This window comes from Lissotriton vulgaris, chromosome 8 (genome assembly GCF_964263255.1).
Source record: "Lissotriton vulgaris chromosome 8, aLisVul1.2, whole genome shotgun sequence".
NCBI lineage: Eukaryota > Metazoa > Chordata > Amphibia > Caudata > Salamandridae > Lissotriton > Lissotriton vulgaris.
The window spans coordinates 983,136,882-983,157,789 of NC_141696.1; the positions used below are offsets into that span (position 1 = coordinate 983,136,882).

General features: G+C 47.8%; 1 protein-coding gene across 12 annotated transcripts in view; it reads left to right on the plus strand.

Moving 5' to 3' along the window:
* The window catches only part of MYCBP2 (MYC binding protein 2), a 2,065,574-nt gene that overhangs the window by 1,403,460 nt on the left and 641,206 nt on the right, over positions 1 to 20,908 (plus strand). For all 12 annotated transcript variants that reach the window (XM_086934832.1, XM_086934837.1, XM_086934835.1 and 9 more), the window contains one exon: positions 15,225 to 15,394. In XM_086934832.1, the coding sequence (XP_086790958.1) occupies positions 15,225 to 15,394 (170 nt within the window). The remainder of the gene's footprint in view (positions 1 to 15,224; positions 15,395 to 20,908) is intronic.

Consider the following 20,908-nt stretch of genomic DNA (forward strand, 5'->3'; position numbering starts at 1 on the left):
AAACCCAGCGATTTTGTTTTTGTTAGACCAGCTTTAATATTGTCTAGTGACACTAATGGTGCGTTTTATTTTCATTTTAATTGCGCTTCTCTTATAAATTGTTGCTATACACCGAACTCTCAGACCTTTCCTAACACTGGAAAGTTTGCAAATCAAACATATGACATGTATTTCTACTGTCAATAAAATAGCCAAAGAATATTCCTTCCTGAATTAGTTCCCAAATATTCCAATTAGATTATCTATGGCATTTCTTGTCAAGCTTAGATTTGAATGTATAAGGCTAGTTGACATCAGCAGGTGACAAGAAGACTGGCTAAAAATGGTTGAGGATGGGGAAGGGGGGGGGGGGGGGTGAGTGGGCTACTGGTGACCTGACCAAGAATCCGTCTGAATCACTGTGGGCCCTCTTTCCTCCAAATGTGCCTTCTAAGAAGTCCGTGACTCTGACGGCCGAGGTGCACTGAACCGTAAGAAGATTAATGTATTGGGGAGGCTACGTTGACCTTGGAAGAGCATGGTGAACAGTGGGCTAAAGTTGGGCAAACTAGTCTCCTTTACTGAGATATATAGATGTCCCATCAAACCTAATTACTGTACTGAAAGATTACTAGGCCCTAATGAATTAAGTGATTATTCACACACTGGGTACTTTTATCATGGTATCACATTTCAGAGCATTGAGTAGTTCAAAGAGGGGCAGGAGCTGAATGCCTTGAGGCTTCTGCCACAACCTGTTTGAATGTGCCTGTCGTGCCTCTTAGAGGTTTTGCTAACACTTCCCAAGAGTTTTACGTGACTCGATATAGCTGTACACGTGCGGGGAAAGGAAGTGTCCCATCACTGTACGAGAAAGCAGTGCAGGACCCTTGACCAAATTGACTGGGTGCGACTAGAATTCCCAATAATGCTCATTAACTCTGTCTTAAACCTGGTCTTCTGCCTTTATCAGCACAAATTGCTGCAATTAAATATTTTTACATCGAGTGTACTATACTATGAAAAAAAACAAAAATATACGTGTGCAGATCCACCTCGATGAGGGCTGCTGGTGGTTTTGTGTGTCCTCGGGTACACAAGCATTGGCATGCTGTCTGTGATCTGATTGATGGGATGACCTCTGGTATGTGCCCAGACTGCCTCTGCTGGTGCTAGTGGAGGGATTAGACAAGCTGCCAAAAATTAGCAGCTTCTTACAGGAAGTGCTCTGCTGTTGACAGAACGCGGAGTGTTATCAGCGGGTTGACAAACTTTGCAGCAGCAAGGAAAGTCTGGCTATTGGATATAAAGTAGAAAAGGTTTGTGTCATGAGCCTACCATAGGCCTCTAGACCCAGGAACAACGTCCCCTCTTATAGCCTACCATGTCATTTTTAATAACACAAAAGAAGCAATATGAATAATAGTAATGTATGTATGTCTCTGTAAGTAGCGGTACAGCTGGCGAGAAGCAGAGGGGTGAGAGAGTGCAGTTGAAATGCTTGACCTATTGAAAATGCTTGCAGCACCTGTTAATGCTACCTGTTTATATTGACATAATAAAATTAGAATAATAATATGGCAATAATGGCAATTTGTGACCACTGCACATTTTTTTCAAAATAGGAGTTACTATAGGTTTTATTATGTTAGTTTGTTACACTGCTAGCTAATATAAGACCTTGATTTTGCTGATGGCCTTCTAACTATTGTAATGGATTACTGATAAAATATAAAAGGCTCCTTGAAATCACGCTTCCAACCTAAGAACTAAAGAGGGTATATTGATAAGCTTATCTCAAGGCGGTTTTTCAGCTGTTTAGTTTTTAGTATTCTATGTGATTTTAACTTTCAAACTTTGGTATATATTTTTTACACCGCAATAATGTTTTAAGGGAAGTTTTGCATCCTTTGGTGTGAGCACACAGACTGCCATCATCCTGATGCAAAAACGCACCCTGCCTCCTCACCAGAGGGTCTTTAGGCAACTTTTAAAGTTGAGTTGGTCTGAAATAAAACAAAAAGATGGCCCTAGGAGAATGAGATGAGAACCTCAAGGCCCTGCTTGATTTGAAAACTTCTTGTGACTGCTCAATCTATTGATATGAGTGGAGTAGCATAGCTAGGTATCTAACTGTATGACATTCTGATATAAGTGCAGCTTTCAGTTCATAATCTCAAACACTGGATGTGCCAGTGCACTTCAGTGGCGTTTTGCTGAATGTGCTTTCTGATAGATTCTTTCCCTTGGAATATTCCCCAGGCATCAGACTGTCTCCGGAAAATCTTGAGCAGTACCTGTGCACAGTGGTAGGTGAATGAATGACAAACTTATAAAGCGCGAACAATTGCCCAAAGGTATCAAGGTGGCGTCAGACGGCTCCACATTGACGTTGTCCTTGTCGGAAGTGGCATGTGCGGTTCATATGTATGCTCCACCACTATGCGCTGACATCAGGTCCCTTCTTTCCACTCTATTAGGGCAGATCCAGAGAGCTACCTTAACCATTAAAAAAAATAATTTATTTTTACCTTTTCTCCAAGTGTTTAAGAGGCATGTCTCACTAAACCACAGGGTTTAAACTGTGAGAGAAATGTTGCAGACAAATGTCCGTCTCTGAACTACACTTGGTTTTCCTGTGGTGCCTGGGGTCGGACCACGAATCCTAGGCCTGCCCACACTGTAAGTCTATCAATCTGAAGGTGATACACAAGTGGGCGTTGAAGCTCCTGCCAGCATGGCAGAAGAAGGCTTCGCCTCAATCGTGGTCCTGCTCCAGAAGGAGATCTCGGGCCGTTCTTGGAACCACTCCAAGTCCTCGTCATTGAAGTTAGATGAGTCAGAAGAAGCACCAGAAGTTGTTGAAGTGCTCTTTGACTTCCCCTAGCAACGGAGGTGTTTCTAGGGTCCACTACCACCCTCCAACTGCGGAGTTTGTGGCCTGGTCTGCTTTACGCTTTTCCCCGAAGCAACCTCTGCCAAACCTAAGGAGTTCTATAATGCCATGCGCTCCATCTATGGGCCTATGGGCCCACTGGTGTCTTCTGGTCCCACAAGGCCGAGAGGCGCCCCTGCTGAATTACGTCTGTAGGTTCATCCCAGCCTGTCACTCTGGATCAGCTATGGCATGGTTGTCACCACTCTCCCAAGTCCCTGTTCCACGAAATCTGACACCAGTACCCATCAGAGAGCCAAAATTCATCTTTGACTTCATGATGGCGCCATACTAGTGCTGGCTCTGTCTGGCCTAAGTTCACCCCTGCAACTCCTTTTTCTACCTGAAGGGGAGGGATGAGGAGAAGGGGTATGAACCCTTTGAGGACAATCCCTACTAGGGATAAAACTGGTATGATAAGCTGGTAGACGCCAGTGGCCTGGAAACCTCGGCATGCTTTGGCCTGAATACTTCTCTGGGCCCTGTCATGGAAGAAGGGGCTTATTTTGCTACAGTGATGCACAGGGCAGCGGAGGTCCTGGACCTGCAGTTGCCTTCAGTCAAAGAAAAAACCAATGTCTTGACGGAGGTGCTTCGCTTGTGGGCAAGCTCTGAAGAGCCCTTGCTCACCTTAATGATGCCTTTACCAATGTTCACCTGGGGGTCCCAGCCAAGCCCTGCATGGCGGCTCCTGTGTACAGAATGACTGACTCTTATTCCTGCCCCTGGAGTCAAAGCCTTTATCTTCAAGTATCCCTCCCCCGAGAGCCTGGTGGTTCAGGCCTCAATAGCCAAGGTCATCCCAAGCATGTTTCTTACCCCCACTTGATACGTAATCCAAGAGTCTGGACACCTTTTGGAAGCTGACTTCTCTACCACCTACTGCTGGTGAACACCATTTCTCTTCGGCCAATATTCCCATGTCTTCTGGGATTAGGCTGCACAGCTGCTGCCGGATTAAGGCCGAGTCATCCTGGACCAGGTATTGAGTGATGGTTGGGACGCAGCAAAGTTCGCCATTCAGTGTGGGATGGACACCACAGACCAGCTTGTCAGGATCTTTGCCACTCTTATCGTACTCTGCCTCTATGCCAGTTTGAGGTTCACTGAGTTTTCAGGGGAAGTTGATCCATCTCTGATCGATATGCCTGAACACTTCAATTAAAGCCGGGTCACTGCCAGATGCCTAGACCTTTCCTTGAGCCCCAGGCAACAGTCCACGGTCGGGCATTCCATAGGTGTCTGCAATATCAGCCTTACCTGCCAGCCCAGCGAGCTTACCAGTCCTTTAGTGGCCAACAAGCAAATCCCACAAATGACATGGACCTACTCTCAGCGTACTAGCCATTCCTCCACCCCTCCAGCAGCTGCAGCCTCCAGATCCCTTTATTGGGCCCTTAGCACAGCAGAACTATCCCATTGCCGGCAGTATCAAGCACTACCTGCTCCAATAACAAACAATCTCTAGCAAGTGGGTGCTTCAAATCGTGCAGCAGGGTTATGCCCTTCCATTTCTGGAAACACCGTCTACCTTGCTACCATTCACACCAAGGCTGTTGGAGAACCATCTCTTTGTACTCCGTCAGTAAGTGCAGGTTCAGCTGGCTAAAGGAGCCATTGAGAGTGTGCTAGTATCTGAGGTTTTCATGGTTGTTATTCTTACTACCTTCTGGTGCCGAAAAAGGTTTGAGGCCTCGGTGCTATTCCAGATCTTCGCCCTCTCTACTCCTTTCTACAGAAAGAGAAGTACAAGATGCTCACCTTGGCTCAGTTTCTGTCTACTCTGGACGCCGGAGACTGGATTGAAGCATTGGGCTTTCAGGACACCTATATCCGCATTCCTGTTCTGCAGACACAAATACGTTATTTGAAGTTCACAGTAGGCTCCAAGCATTTCCAGTTCGTCGTTCACCCCTTTGGGCTCACCACAGCCCCTCAGATTTCACTAAGGTGATGGAGGTGGTTGCAGCCAATCTGCAGAGGTCAGGGGTCCGAGTCTGTCCCTACCTGGATGAGTGGCAGGCTTTCCTCAAGCAATCATCACCCACCTCTAGACTACAGCGGTTCTTCTTCATTCGCTAGGGTTCACAAGCCAAATGCCGAAGTCAGACTTGATTTCTTCTCAGATTCTCCCTTTCAATGAAGTCATTCTGGACAATGTGCTGTTCTGCACTTATCCTCCAGGACATTGTGGGCTAAGATCCCGATGTTGCAACCTATGTTGTGAATTTATGTGAGACTGACTCTGAGGCTCCTAGGTTTGATGGCCTCCTGCATCCTGCTGGCAAAGTTCCCTCAATGCCATATGCATGGTCTGCAGTGGTATCTAAAATCCCAAAGCACCAGGGAATCTGTCCGAATTGGTTGAGATTTATCAGGAGACTTCAGAAAAACTGCAGTGATAGTTGCGAACCATAATTGGGTTAGTGGCAGATTCCTTTCCCGTCCCCTCCCCGAGCTGAACATGGTGACCAGTGCATCATTTCTGGGTTGGGGCAGCAATCTGTCAGAGGTGAACATTTGAGGACTTTGGTCTCTAGCAATATCTCAGCTACATAATAATCATCCGGTGTTGAAAATTATCTGCTTGGCTTTGAAAGACTATCTCCCATCCATCAAGGGACAGCTGCTTCAGGTGTTCACAGATAACACTACCGCCATGTGGTATTGCACCAAACATGGTGGTGTGGGGTCAGGGACCCTGTGCCAAGAGGCTTTGCATCTCTGGACTTGGCGGGAGCATCAGAACATTTTCATGGACATGCAGCACTTGGTGGGATCTCTGAAGTCAGGGCAGACGCACTCAGCCACCAATGCTTTAAGGATCATGAATGGTGTCTACACCTGGAATTGCAGAAAGATCTGTTCCAAGAATGGGGAGAACCTTGGCTAGATGTGTGCACCACCTCAGAGAATGTGCTAAGTCAGCTCTTCTGCCCTCTAAGGTTTCCAACGTGGTTCTCCTTCAGAGACGCGTTCCACATAAACTACAACCTGGGACTTTTGTATGCCTTTCCGCAGACACCGCTCTTGCCTCTGGGTTTTCAAGAAGATCAGGACCTACTAGGGCCAAGTTATCCTGATGGCCCCAGCCTGGGCAAGGAGAGTTTGGTATCTCAAACTCCTTAGCTGAAGCATCTGTCCTCCGATCTGGCTGCCTCTTTGGGAGGATCTCATGTCACAACAACAGGGCTGGGTTCTGTTTCCAAAGCAGTGCATGCTCTACATTTAAGCATGGAGATTAAGTAGTGACAGTTGAATGCCTTTGATCTTCCCTCCGAGATTTGTGATTTCATCTTGGCAACCGGGCATCCCTCCACAAAGACTGAATATTCCTGCAGTTGGGACAAATTTGTGGCTTGGTGCTCATCCCGTAATTTTGATCCCATTCCTGCCTCTTATTAAAAAATGTGCCTGCCTGTACACCTTCCTGCCCATACCACTCCTGTCCAAAGTTCTCAAGAAAATCAGGATTGACCAGGCTTAAGTTATTCTTGTGGTGCTGGACTGGGCATGGAGAGTCCCTGAGCCAGAACCCTCCTGCCAGCTCAGCGAACCCCAACCAAGCTGCCAACAACCTCACGAAGTGGATCAGCAACTGCGCAGACGACCTCGCTCCACTGAAGACCCCCCCCAGCCAGACCCGGCACCAAGAAAGCATCCTGGTTCACCGACGAACTCAAGAGCTCCAAGAAGAACTGCCGGGACCTCGAGAAAGGCTGGCGCAGAGACCCAACTACAGACAACATGACCACCCTCAAGCGCGCTACCCGAAAACATCACCAGCTGATCCTCACCACTAAGAAAACCGCATTCAAGGAACGACTAGACGACAACGCCCACAACAGCAAGGAACTCTTCAACATCGTCAAAGAGCTCTCCAACCCTAGCGCCGGAAACAACGACATCACTCCCTCGCAAGACCTCTGCAACTCGCTTGCCGAGTTCTTCCACAGCAAGATCGCAGAATACACAACAGTTTCAGCACACATCCGACGCACCCTACGACCATACCAACGCCCCCCACCACCACCCTCCGCGCCTGGACCCCGGTCAACACCGAAGACACCATCCGCACGATGAACACCATCCACTCCGGATCTCCAACCGACCCCTGCCCCCACCACGTCTTCAACAAGGCCGACTCCGTCATCGCGCCCCATCTACGGGACATCATCAACACCTCCTTCGACACCGCCACCTTCCCAGAGAGCTGGAAGCACGCCGAACTCCGCGCCCTACTGAAGAAACCATCAGCGGACCCCACCGACCTCAAAAACTACCGCCCCATCTCGCTCCTTCCTTTTCCTGCCAAAGTCATCGAGAAGACAGTCAACAGACAGCTGGCCGCCTTCCTCGAGACGAATGGATCCCTCGACCACTCGCAGTCTGGCTTCCGGGCCAACCACAGCACCAAGACCGCCCTCATCGCAGCCACCCACAACATCCGAGCCCTGCTCGACAACGGGGAAACAGCGGCCCTCATCCTCCTGGACCTCTCCGTGTCGTTCGACACAGTCTGCCACCGCACCCTAGTGCAGCGCCTCAACAACATTGGAATCCAGGAGAAGGCACTGGAGTGCATCATCTCCTTCCTCGCCGGAAGAACACAGAGAGTCCGCCTTCCCCCGTTCAGATCCGAGGCCACTGAAGTCATCTGCGGCGTACCACAAGGATCATCACTCAGCCCTACGCTGTTCAACATCTACATGAGCCCCCTTGCGGCCATCGCACGCCAACACAACCTCAACATAATCTCCTACGCCGACGACACCCAGCTGATCTTCTCCCTCACCAACGATCCCGCCACCGCCAGAACCAACCTACACGAAGGGATGAAAGATGTAGCCGAGTGGATGATGAGCAGCCGCCTGAAACTGAACTCAGATAAGACGGAAGTCCTCATCCTGGGATCCTCGCCCTCCGCCTGGGACGACTCCTGGTTGCCCCCTGCCCTGGGCAGCACACGCAAACCTACAGACCACGCACGCAACCTGGGCTTTATCCTGGACTCCTCCCTCTCCATGACCAGACAAGTCAACGCCGTCTCCTCGTTGTGCTTCAACATCCTACGCATGCTACGTAAGATCTTCCGGTGGATCCCCACCGATACCAGGAAGACGGTCACCCAGGCCCTTGTCACCAGCCGACTGAACTACGGCAACTCCCTCTACGCCGGAACCACAGCCAAACTACACAAAAGACTCCAGCGCATTCAGAACGCCTCAGCACGCCTCATCCTGGACATTCCCCGACACAGCCACATCTCCGAACACCTGAGAAACCTGCACTGGCTCCCCGTCAGCAAGAGAATCACGTTCTGTCCCCTCACCCACGCACACAAAGCTCTCCACAACCAAGGCCCAAGATACCTCAACGACCGCCTGACCTTCTACACTCCCACCCCCCAGCTACGATCGACCAGCCACGCCCTCGCCGCCGTCCCCCACATCCGAAGAGCCACAACGGGAGGAAGATCCTTCTCCTACCTGGCTGCCAAGACGAGGAACTCCCTCCCCATCCACCTCCGCCTGACCCAAGACCACCTCTCCTTCAGGAAGCAACTCAAGACCTGGCTGTTCGAGCAGTAGCGGACCCCCCTCCCCCAAGCGCCTTGAGACCCTCCGGGTGAGTAGCGCGCTATACAAATGCTTTGATTGATTGATTGATTGGTATCCCGAGCTTCTCCAACTAAGCATCGATCCTCTGATCAGGCTGCCCCTTTGGGAGGATCTTCTGTCATAGCAGCAGGGGTGGGTCCTCCACCTGAACCTGTCAACTCTGCTCCTTCTTGCGTGGAGATTAACCCCTTCAGTGCTAAGGCACCATTAATATTTACATTAATTTTCCATTGAAATGAATGGAAAGTTCATGACGAGTTACCCTTGTTATTAGCAACCAAGAGGTTAAGCGGTGAAAGTTGACAGCATTCAACCTTCCTCCCAAAGTTTGCAATATTATTTTGTCAGCCAGGCGTCCCTCCACCAAGACGGAAAATGCCTGCCAATGGAAGTTTGTAACATATTGTACAGAGAAGTCTATTGACCCTCTTTCTGCTTCCCTGGCTGACATTTTACTTTTCATTTAAATCCTTTCCCAGCAGGGCTCCGCTCAGGATACTCTCAAAGGGGACCTTTCAGCCCTGTCTGCGTTTCTGCGGCTGCCAGACAAACCCTCTTTGTTTAAATCTCCCATTGTAAATAGATTTCTCAAAGGCCTTGTACATATGTTTCTTCCTTCTCCTTTCATCATGCCGCAGTGGGAGCTTACTTTGGGTCTCGCCTTTCTAATGTGCACTCCATTTGAAACTCTGCACAATTGCCCCCTCTGGCTGCATACTATCAAAGCAGTCTTTTTAGTGGGAATTGCTTCTTCCAGGAGGGAGCCACATTTATCTCAGGGGAAACCCATTAAACCAACAAGGCATCTGGGACATTAAACAAACTAAATACAGTGATGCTTATGGTATTCCTTTTTATAATCTTTCTAGTTATAGGACTGATACCGAAAAATTATCTATCCTATGTATTTTCAATACTTATTGATTAAATCACCAGTACTACTTCAAATTCATTCATCTAATAGCTATCAAAAAAATACTTTAATGAATCCATACTGACAAAAAAAGTCGGTTTGCATAAAGTATAATAACCAATTATTTTTCTTTTACTTATTCAACTTTTTTCATTTTGTACATATATTCACATTATTATACATTTGACATATGTCATCTCACAATATTTACAATATGACAACAAATATAACTGTGAACCAAACAAAAACAGTTTCTCATGAACCCTTTATATGGTTCAAATGCCCAACGATTTAAACTAGGAAATCTTGGTATATTTCTTCTATAACCCAAATTCCTTTATCTAGATCACCATATTAAAAAATGAAACCCCTATCGGTCGGCAATTGAAAAAGTGGTCGAGCACTTTTTCAATTGCCGACCGATAGGGAATCCTTGATGTTCTGGATCCTGTGTTGCTGCTGATTGAGTTGCAGACTTCCTCCTTTCTCCCGCGGATGCGGTTTGGATAATGGAATTGATTTAATCATTTTCGAACAGTCTGAAGAATATACCTCCCCTAGTTTTGGAACACCAGTTTTAGAGAGGGTGCTGTTCAACTCTAACGTAAACGCACTTGAAATGAACTGCATTGTTATGCAGGTTAATGTGTCAAGTCAAGTCAGATAATTTATATAGCGCGCTACATACCCAGAGGGTCTCAAGGCGCTTGAAGAAGGGTGGGGAATTATTGGTCGAATATCCAAGTTTTAAGTTGCTTTCTGAATGCTGGGTGGTTTTGAGTGAGGCGAAGGTGAGTGGGAAGTGAGTTCCAGGTTTTAGCTGCCAGGTAGGAGAAGGATCTTCCTCCCTAGGTGGTTTTGTTGATGCGAGGTACAACAGCAAGGGCTTGGTTGGAGGAGCGTAGCTGGCGGGAGGGGGTGTAGAAGGAAAGTCGTTTGTTGAGGCATTCGGGTCCAAGTTCGTAAAGTGCTTTGTGAGCGTGGGTTAGGAGGCGGAATGTTATCCTCTTATTAACGGGGAGCCAGTGGAGGTTTTTCAGGTGACTAGAAATGTGGTCTTTATGCGGGATGCCAAATATGAGTGTGACTGATGCGTTCTGGATGCGTTGGAGTTTTTCCTGAATTTTTGCGGTGGTACCGGCGTAAAGGGTGTTTCCGTAGTCCAGGCGGCTCGTGACCAGTGCGTGGGTGACCGTTTTTCTGGTTTCGGTGGGAATCCAGCGAAATGTTTTTTTGAGCATGCGAAGAATGTTGAAGCAAGATGATGAGACGGCGTTGACTTGTCTGTTCATCGAGAGTGAGGAGTCCAGGATGACGCCCAGGTTCCGTGCGTGGTCCGTCGGGAGGGTGCTTTTCCGAGGGCCTCTGGCCACCAAGAGTCATCCCAGGCGGATGGGGAGGTACCTAAGATAAGGACTTCTGTTTTGTCTGAGTTCAGTTTCAGACGGCTGTGCTTCATCCACTCGGCTACTTCTTTCATTCCTTCATGTAAGTTGATTTTGGCAGTGTTTGGGTCTTTGGTGAGTGAGAGGAACAGTTGAGTGTCATCAGCGTAGGAGATGATGTTGAGGTTATGTTGGCGTGCGATGGTCGCGAGGGGGCTCATGTATACGTTGAAGAAGGTGGGGCTGAGTGAAGATCCTTGTGGCACGCCGCAAATTACTTCAGTGGCCTCTGCTTTGAATGGTGGAAGGCGGACTCTCTGAGTTCTTCCGGTAAGGAACGAGGTGATCCATTCCAGTGCTTTTCCTTGGATTCCGATGTTTCTGAGGCGTTGTAGCAGGGTGCTATGACAGACTGTGTCGAAGGCTGCAGAGAGGTCAAGGAGGATGAGGGCGACTGTGTCTCCATTGTCCAGTAGAGTACGAATGTCGTCTGTAGCTGCGATGAGTGCGGTCTCAGTGCTGTGTTTTGCTCGGAATCCGGACTGTGAGGAGTCGAGGGATTTGTTGGTTTCGAGAAAGGCGGCGAGCTGGTTGTTGACAGCTTTCTTGATGACTTTGGCCGGGAAAGGAAGGAGCGAGATGGGGCGGTAGTTTTTGAGTTTGGTGGGGTCAGCTGTGGGTTTTTTCAGAAGGGCGCTGAGTTCGGCGTGTTTCCAGATTTCCGGGAAGGTGGCGGAGTTGAGGGAGCAGTTGATGACGTCTCGGAGGTGTGGTGCAATGATGGAGTCTGCTTTGTTGAAGATGTGGTGAGGGCATGGGTCTGTGGGGGATCCTGAGTGGACGGAGTTCATCAGGCGGATGGTGTCCTCAGTGGAGATTGTGTTCCAGTCATAAAGGATGTTCAAGGGGGGTGAAGGTGCGGCAGAAGGTTGGGTGGGTTGGTCTCCGGGTTGGTTGTTGAAGCTGTTGTGGATGTCTACGATTTTGTTGTGGAAGAACGAAGCTAGTGAGTCGCAAAGGGTTTGAGAGGGAGTGATGTCGTTGGAGTTGGCTGAGGGGTTGGTAAATTCTTTGACGATGTTGAATAGTTCCTTGCTGTTGTGGGCGTTGTTGTCTAGTCGGTCTTTGAATGCGGTTTTCTTGGCAGTTCGGATGAGTTGGTGGTGTATGCGGGTGGCGTTTTTGAAGGCGTCCCTGGTGATGGTGTTTGTCTTTTTTCCAGGCCTTCTCAAGGGAGCGACAGTTTCTTGGATTTCTTAAGATCATCGTTGAACCAGGGAGCGTTTTTGCTGCCTAGTTTGATTTGACGTTTTTTCAAAGGTGCTAGGTTGTCGGCGCTGTTAGATAGCCATTGAGTGAGGTTAATGGCTGCTTGGTTGGGGTTCGAAGAGTGGGCAGGGGGGTTTTGAAGAAGCGATGAGGAGATCTGATCAATGGTGATTTTGTTCCAGTTTCTTCGCAGAGTAGGTTGAGGATGGTTGTGGGTTGTGGTCTTTTTGTAGGAAAAGTGAACGCAGCTGTGGTCCGTCCAATGGAGAACTGTGGTGTGACTGAAGGAGATGTGTTTGCTGGAGGTGAAGATGGGGTCGAGTGTGTGACCTGCGTAGTGAGTGGGGGTATTAACAAGTTGTTTGAGTCCGAGATTGGCGAGATTGTCCAGAAGGGTGGTGGCGTTGCTGTCGTTGCTCTTTTCCAGGTGAAAATTGAGGTCTCCTAATAGAATGTAGTCCTCGGAAGGGAGGGCGTGTGGGGTGATAAAGTCAGTGATGTCTTCACTGAATTGTGCACGGGGTCCTGGTGGCCTGTAGACGAGGGTGCCTCGGAGTGTGGTCTTGGGGTCGGTGTGGATCTGGAAGTGAAGGTGTTCGGCGCTAGCGAGGTTGGCGTCTGAGCTGGTTGAAATGCGGATGGAATTCTTATGGACGATGGCGATGCCTCCTCCTGATTGCTTGGTGCGGTCCTTACGGATGATCTTGTAGCCTTCCGGGATGGCAATGGTGATGTCTGGGGCTGAGGATGCGTTCATCCATGTTTCTATTAGGAAGGCGACGTCCGGAGAGATGGTGTCTAGTAGATTCCAGAGGTCGATGGCGTGTCTGTGGACCGAGCGGGTGTTGAGCAGGATGCATTTTAGGTGGTTGGTGTCAGGTCTCTGTTTGGTGTTAGTGGATGAGGAGTTGGTCTTGCCCATGAGGCCTTAAATAATTGACAAGCTGAAACGTGTCGACTTTCTTGCATTCTGACACCAAAGAAATGTTGTAATACTGTTCTAAAAAGTGTTTTTGATGAGGACCTTGAAAAAATGAAGCGTAAAGTGATTTTAGTTTCCGAGGTTTCATGTTTGAATATGGTGATCTAGATAAAGGAATTTGTGTTATAGAAGAAATATAAGATTTCCTAGTTTAAATCGTTGGGCATTTGAACCATTTAAAGGGTTCATGAGAAACTGTTTTTGTTTGGTTCACAGTTATATTTGTTGTCATATTGTAAATATTGTGAGAAGACATATGTCAAATGTATAATAATGTGTATATATGTACAAAATGAAGAAAGTTGAATAAGTAAAAGAAAAATAATAGGTTATTATACTTTATGCAAACCGACTTATTTTGTCTGTATGGATTCATTAAAGTATTTTTTGCTAGCTATTAGATGAATGAATTTGAAGTAGTACTGATGATTTAATCAATAAGTATTGAAAATACATAGGATAGATAATTTTTCGGTATCAGTCCTATAACTAGAAAGATTAAAAAAAGGAATACCATAGGCATCTCTGTATTTAGTTTCTTCCAGGAGGGAGAGCAATTCCAGGCTCTGTCATACAGGTCTCCTTACCTGACCCTCTTTACTGATTAGTTTGTGCTACGCACTAGGGTCTCTTTGTTACTGAAAGTGCTAACACCTTTCCATGTGGTGCAACCTCTCACCTTGCCCCCTTTCTGCGCTCTTCTCCGTCCCTCTAAAGTAGAGGAGCAACTCCACTGCCTGGATTCACAAAGAGCAATGTCCTTCTACCTTGACTACACTAAAGAATTCCGTGTGGATGACAAACTGTTCGAGGGGTACGTGAGAGCTAAGAAAGGTTATGCAGTGCAGAAGAGGAGTCTCTCAAGATGGGTTGTCCTCTGCATCATGATTCGCTACACTCTGGTGGTGCAGAAGCAGTCTCCTGAGGGCTTAACCCGTTCGGCGCTTATGACAGAACCGTTCCGTCACGCGCCTCGGGTGAGCTGTGCTAGTGACGTAACGGTTCCGTCACGGCCCGCTCGCCGCGCCTGCGCGGCGCGTTCTATTGAGCGGGCGCGTTCGTGACGGAACCGTTCCGTCACTAGCACAGCTCACCCGAGGCGCGTGATGGAGCGGTTCCGTCACAAGCGCAGGTGAGCCGCGCGCCCGCCCCCCCCCCCCCCCCCCCCCCACCCCCCCCCCCCCCCCCCCCCCACCCCCTAGCACTGCGGCAGAATTGCCGCCGCAGTGAAGGGGTTAAGAGCTCATTCTACCAGAGCAAAAGCTTCTACCACGGTTATGCAGTGTGGAGTTCCAATACTTGATATTTGTCAGGCAGCAATGTGGGCATCACTGCACACGTTTACCATGCACTACTGCCTGGACAGTCCAATCCACTGGGACGGCCTTTTTGAGCGCTCTGTCCTGCAGGACTTTCCTGGTCTAAACCTGTCCGTACTCCCGTCTCCGGGTATGGTATTGCTTGGGTGTCTATTCATAGGTAACAAATCTATAGCTAGATGTCTCTATCAGATGGACAAGTAACTTACCTTCGGTAACGTCTTATCTGGTAGAGACATAATCTAGCCGCAGATTCCTTATGGACCCACCCATCCTCCTTGCTCTGCATACAGGTTTTTAGGGCCAGGGCTGGTCCCTTTAAAGGCCCTAGTTGTTCAAAATACACTAATGTCAGTGCACTTCATGGCTCCACACTTCTGGTGTGGAAAGTCGTGAAATGTAACTGCCATCAGCTCACCGAGGTGGTGTGTATATAGGTGACGTGGACGTTACTATGATGCCGTCATGCGTAGCCAACACCTACTGGCACGTTTGGCTATTGTTCAGAGAAAATTTTGCCGATCCTGTCTGACTCCTGGGAAACTCGAAGGTAAGGAATCTGCGACTCTAAGGCGTTACTGAAGGTATGTGACTTGTCCTTTAGTTAGACTGAGCTCAAACATAGTGGGTAGTAATTGGAGCATCACATTTCACTCTGATCAAAAAGAATAGGTTGAATTAACCAGTAATTTCTTCTTCTGTAAAATGTCTCTCTTTATTTAATGTTGATACTAAATTGAAACCACATTGTTCCTACCATTCGAATACATGTTATTTTGTATGTATTTATAATGTTTTATGCACAATTTGACTATTTGAAGGCTGTGGACGGTATGCTGGTGGCCAGGGCTATAACAGCATTGGACACTTCTGTGGCGGATGGGCTGGTAACTGCGGGGATGGTGGCATTGGAGGAAGTACCTGGTACTTGGTGTGTGATCGATGCAGAGAAAAGTATCTCCGTGAAAAGCAAGCTGCAGCCAGAGAGAAGGTATATTTTCTTTAGTTTATTTTGCAAAGTAAGTGATGAACTGTTGAAGATTCCCACATCAATGTATGTGAAATTGGCATGTCTATTACAAAGATGGAGATGTCACATTTGACTGTTGGTACGGTTGTCATACCTATGAAAGGCTCAAATTTGCTGTTTCTGGTAGTGCTCCTCAGAAGTAATGCCACTTTGGTACATTGGTTTTATGGCTAGCTATGGTGAAGAATCGGTCAAAGCAGTGATCTGAGATCCTCGATCTTAGGTCCTATGTGCTTCATTATTCTCTCTTTGATATTATCTTAAGGTCTGTGAGTATCAAATAAATTCTGCACTGCCCAGTTATGATCAGTACCGTAAGAAATATATTTTTAAAGCAAGCTATGTAAAGTATACACACAAGAATTACAGGATTAGCAACATTTTATTAAATTAATTCAAATCCATATGCTAAGTCCCTGTAGTTTATACATTTCTGATGGCAATTAGATTTTTTTCAACTTCACTAGATGCGAAAGAGCTAAATGAGGGATCCTGTTTTGTCAGGCTTAGTAGATTTTCATTTGAGCAGTTTGGGAGTGAGAGACATAAAAATGCCTACATTAGCACCAGGCACAAATATCTGAGAGACAGCTATGTTGAAAACTAGTAAATCTTGAAAGTGACAGGATATATTGAATTTCATTGAGTAAAACCAACCATTAATATATGAAGGAATCTTCACAAACTGAATATCCCTTTAACTAAACCTATAGTGTTTAATGTAAAATAATAACTGCTGTCCAAAGTTTTGCTCAGGAGCCTGCAGCTGACACTATTGAATGTTGGCAGCCGTATACCAAGGCTTCATGGGCTTGAGTCCACTTCTTTTAACCATCACCAGATGCTCCATGTCCCTTTGTCTCACTGTTGCTGGTTCCTGCTTTCTCACTTTGATGTATGTGGTGTGGAGTAGAATTGTGGGTTGTATTAGAATTGTTAGTTGTGGAATTGTGTGGCATGGAATTGGGTGGTGGGGATTTGTGTAGTGTAATTATGTGGCATGATGTGCAGTGGAATTATATAGATAGTAATTATGTGAGTTTGAGTGTACTGGAAGTATATGGAGTGGGGGTGTGTGTCATTAAGTGTAATTATGGTGTATGGTAATTTGTGTTGTGGAGTGGTCTGTAGTGTAGTTGAATTATGTGGTGTGCTGTTGAATTTTGTGACATGTGGCATTCTGTGGTGTGGTTTGGATGTATATGGTGTGTTGTGTAATTGTGTTGTGGAGTTGAATGGTGTGGTTTATTGTCAAATTATGTGATGTGGAATGGAAATGTGTGTTGAATTTTGTGGTGTGGAACTGTGACGTTGAAATTAAATTATGCTGATCAGAATTATGTGGCATGGTGTGGAGTGTATTGATGTGGATTGTTGCCCTGTTTAAAAATCACAGACCAGAAGGTAAAATCAGTGTGGAACTGCTAAGAACTGATTTCCACACAAGGCTCAGACAGTCACCAGCAATTCATTTAGGGGTTGAAAATGTATATGCAGCAAAATATTATCAAAACTTAACAGCTCAATATCAATTCACTTTTCTAAAAGTGCCAATTGTGATTGAACTGCAATGTATCCATTACATGACAATACGTGTCATATACTCCCAGTCAGCCAATTGTCAGAAGGAACTGGTGAGGAGAGAGGTAAGTAAAAGAAAGCGAGACAGGTACTTTAAGGTGGGCTAAGGAGTATGAAGTGGACTGTAAAAACATGATTCTTGAAGAGACTGAAGGGGTCATTTTAAGATAATCTGAGGAAAATGTTGACGCGAGTTCTGTGGAATACGGAACCAAGTATTTACAAAGTATATACAACAAGTCTAGAAAGCGCGATCTAAAAAGTGCCTAGTGTTTACGCCTAAACCAAAACAGTATGTTTAAAACGGTGATGCAGCTCTCTCAATGTCATTAGGACATCAGGCGATGTGCACCTGTATCACAGGAATACTAAGCGTATATCTTAAAACTGTTAAGCAGTATTCATACTAATGTCTAGGTACACAGAGATGCACTGGGGCACATATGACTTGTTTACTATATGTATGTGTGCGGTTGAACACTGCAACACCTATCTTCTTTTCAGTCTTTGAAGTTAATCACAGGCATGCTGAAACAATCCTATGAACAAGGTGCAGCATCCAGGGTGAGCAGAGTGCTGCAGTTCCCTCGGGCAATCTTAATGATTGCTGAGAAACATGTTGGTTGACTGGAATATGTCATCTTCAACACCAGCAAATACATTGCTGCTAATGCCTGCATGTGTAATCCATTACAAGTTATTTTTAATCCCTGCAAGTGCCTTTCCGCTGGTACCACTTCTGACCTGAGTGCTGAAGATCAAGAGCGACAGTTCCCAAGGCATTCTTGTGGCTCCGGACTGGGCACGAAGAGTCTGGTAGCCCGAGCTCTTGAGCATGGCCATTGATCCTCCGATCAGACTGCCTCTTCTGTCACAGCAGCAGGGGACAGTCCTCCACCCGAACATTTCCAGCCTCCACCTCCTTGCATGGAGATTGAGCGGTGGCAGTTGACAGCTTTTGACCTTCCACCTGAAGTCTGTAATGTCATTTTGGCAGCCCGGCGTCCCTCAACCAAGTCTGCATATGCCTGTAGATGGAACAAGTTTGTGGCATGGTGCACAGCAAAGGCTGTGGATTCCCTTTCTGCCCCCCTTTCGGGGGTACTCTGGTTCATCCTCTCTTTAGCCCAGCATGGCTCTGCTCTGGGCACTCATAAAGGCTACCTCTCGGCCATATCTGCCTTTCTTTGCCTTCCTGATCAGTCTTCTCTTTTCAAGTACCCTATTGTAAATAGATTTCTAATGGGCATTACTCATCTCTTTCCTACTTCTCCTTTCATAATGCCCCAGTGGGACTTGAATCTTGTCTTGAAATTCCTCAAGTGTGCTCCCTATGAACCTCTACATAACTACCCTATCAGACTCCTTACTCTGAAGACTGCTTTACTTGTCTTTATCACCTCTGCTTGCAGAGTGAGTGAACTTCAAGCTCTATGCTCAAAACCTCCTTTTCCTGCTGTTCATCCTGACAAAGTAGCCCTAAGCACAAGGCCCTCTTTTCTTTCCATAGTGGCTTCTTCTTTTTTACATAGGGCAGACCATCACTTTGCCCACCTTTTTCCCACCTCCGCACCCTTCCAAAGAGGAGGTGAGACTCCACGCTCTGTACCCAAAACGTGTGCTGTCTTTCTATATAGACCTCACAAAAGATTTCAGGGTGGACAATCAACTCTTTGTTGGCTATGTGGGCACCAAAACGCACCACCTCTCGATGATTTGTCCTATGCATTAAAATCTGCTACTCCTTAGTGGAAAAAGAAATTTCCAGTGGGAGTGCGTGCTCACCCCACGAGGGCTACAGCAAATACTACTTCCTTGGGACATGGAGTCCCAATCATTGACATCTGTCAGGTGGACACACAGGCATCCCTGCACCGTTCACCAAACTTTATTGCCTAGACAGCCAAGTCCGGAGAGACTGCTATTTTAGCTGTTCTGTTCTCCAAGACTTTCTTGTGTGAACTCAGTTTGCTGACCCACCTCCTGGGTTGGCATTGCTTGGGTATCTATTATAAGGTAAGGAATCTATAACTAACAGGCTCTTTCAGATGAACAAGGTACTTACCTTTGGTAACAATGTATCTGTAAGAGACATATGTCATTATAGATTCTTTACCGCCCTACCCATCCTTTCTGTTCTGCGAACTGACTTCTAGGGATAGGGACTCCATTCCAGTGCCCCAGTTATGTGCACCAGTGGTCAGTGTCTTGCATGACTTTGCACTTCTGCCGTGGAAAGTCGTGTCAGAACTAACTTCAGCGAGCAGTGGCGGTGTCAAAGTGGGCACCGCAACGTCGTTCCGACGACCACAACGCCAACAACGGAAACAGTCGTCTGACGCCACATGCTTAAACAACTGCTCAAAGTATTGTGGATAGCACTGAGAAGACCAGTCAGTTGTGCAACCCTTGGTTTTACATGGACAAGATAGCTTGCCCAAAGATTGCCCTACTGTGTCTTAACTCCATGCAGAGTTGGGTTTTAATTGGATGCTGGACACATAGAAATTAATATAAGTATATGTATCTGATAGAGACTACTAGCCGCAGAATCCTTAACGTAGAATTATCCCCAGACATGAGACTGAATCCGGAATTTTTTTTGCCACAGCATCTCTGCGTGCCGTGGGATGGCACCACGTGAATCCGCCCTGACGTCCGCGAGGTCTCAATAGTCCCACACCGGCGCGCTGACGTCGGTTTCCTTCTTTTCCGCGTACAACGCGGATCCAGAGTGAGTTCCCTTGACTTGTTTTCAGGCCTCTTTTAACGCCTTTGAGTTTGGAACAGTGTGCAATGCCTTCGGGTTTCAAGGAGTGTGCTTCTTGTACGCGTCTGATGTCGGCGACGGACCCTCATCTTATTTGTATGTGGTGTCTGGGCGAGCACCATGATTCTACGGATTGTGACGCTTGTCAGCATCTCAAGCCGAAGTCCGGGCGGGGGCGCCGGATGAAATTGCTTTCGGCCCGTCTGTCCAGATTGGTCTCGTCACAGCGTTCGTCCCCTACCTTGGAAAGGTCCAAAAGCTGCCGATTCCGGCTGCGGCATCGTCCTTCACCGAGGCCCCACGATCGTCGCTCGCCCGCCGGTAAGTCCTGCAGCTTGTCACCTAGGCCCTGTCCTTGTTCTGCAGAGGGTGCGGGTTCCTCTCTGGACATGCGCCCTCGCCCGTCGCCACCCTATCCACAGGTTTCCTTGCCTTAGGGTGACGAGGGCCCAAATGAAGGCCTACGCTACGGCTCTGCAGGCTTCTTTAGGCCCCCCCTCCTCTTCCTGAGATGTTTGCGGATCCCTCGACATGCGTGGGGCCTTCCCACGACTCATCGTCGGATTCGCCCCCGTGGCAGACGAGTTCTGCTCCAGGTATGGGAGGAGTGTTGTTCTCGAGGTGCAGCCCTACGGGATTAACCTCTTCGACCCATGTTGCCCCTGCCACGCTGCAAAATCCCACGGGGTTACCTGTGGTGTCGCAGGAGGTCGCCGGGACTCACGGCTCGTCCCCCTACGTCCTCTGGGCAGGCGGCTGGTTTACCGGAGGCCAAGCCAACGCCTTTCCTCCCTGGCCTTGGCGGCGCCGCGGGTGGAGGCCTGGACCCGGGGCTCCTCCCTGAGTCCCTCTCGGTCCTCTGCACAGGCGACTGCCTCGTCAGAGATCGAGCCGGCGACGTTCATTGGCTGCTTCGGCTCTGACCCCGCCCCATGCTCCTATGAGGCACGTGGTGGTGGAGGCTGACTCTGCACGCCTGGTGGACACTTCGGCGCCGATCGAGGGCGCACTGGTGCCCATGGCGGACTCCCCGGCGCCGTCCAACGTCAGATAGACTCTTCTCGGAATGTTCCTTCCTCTCCGGAGGATTGTTGTCTCCTTGTCTCCTCTTCACCGGAGACTGG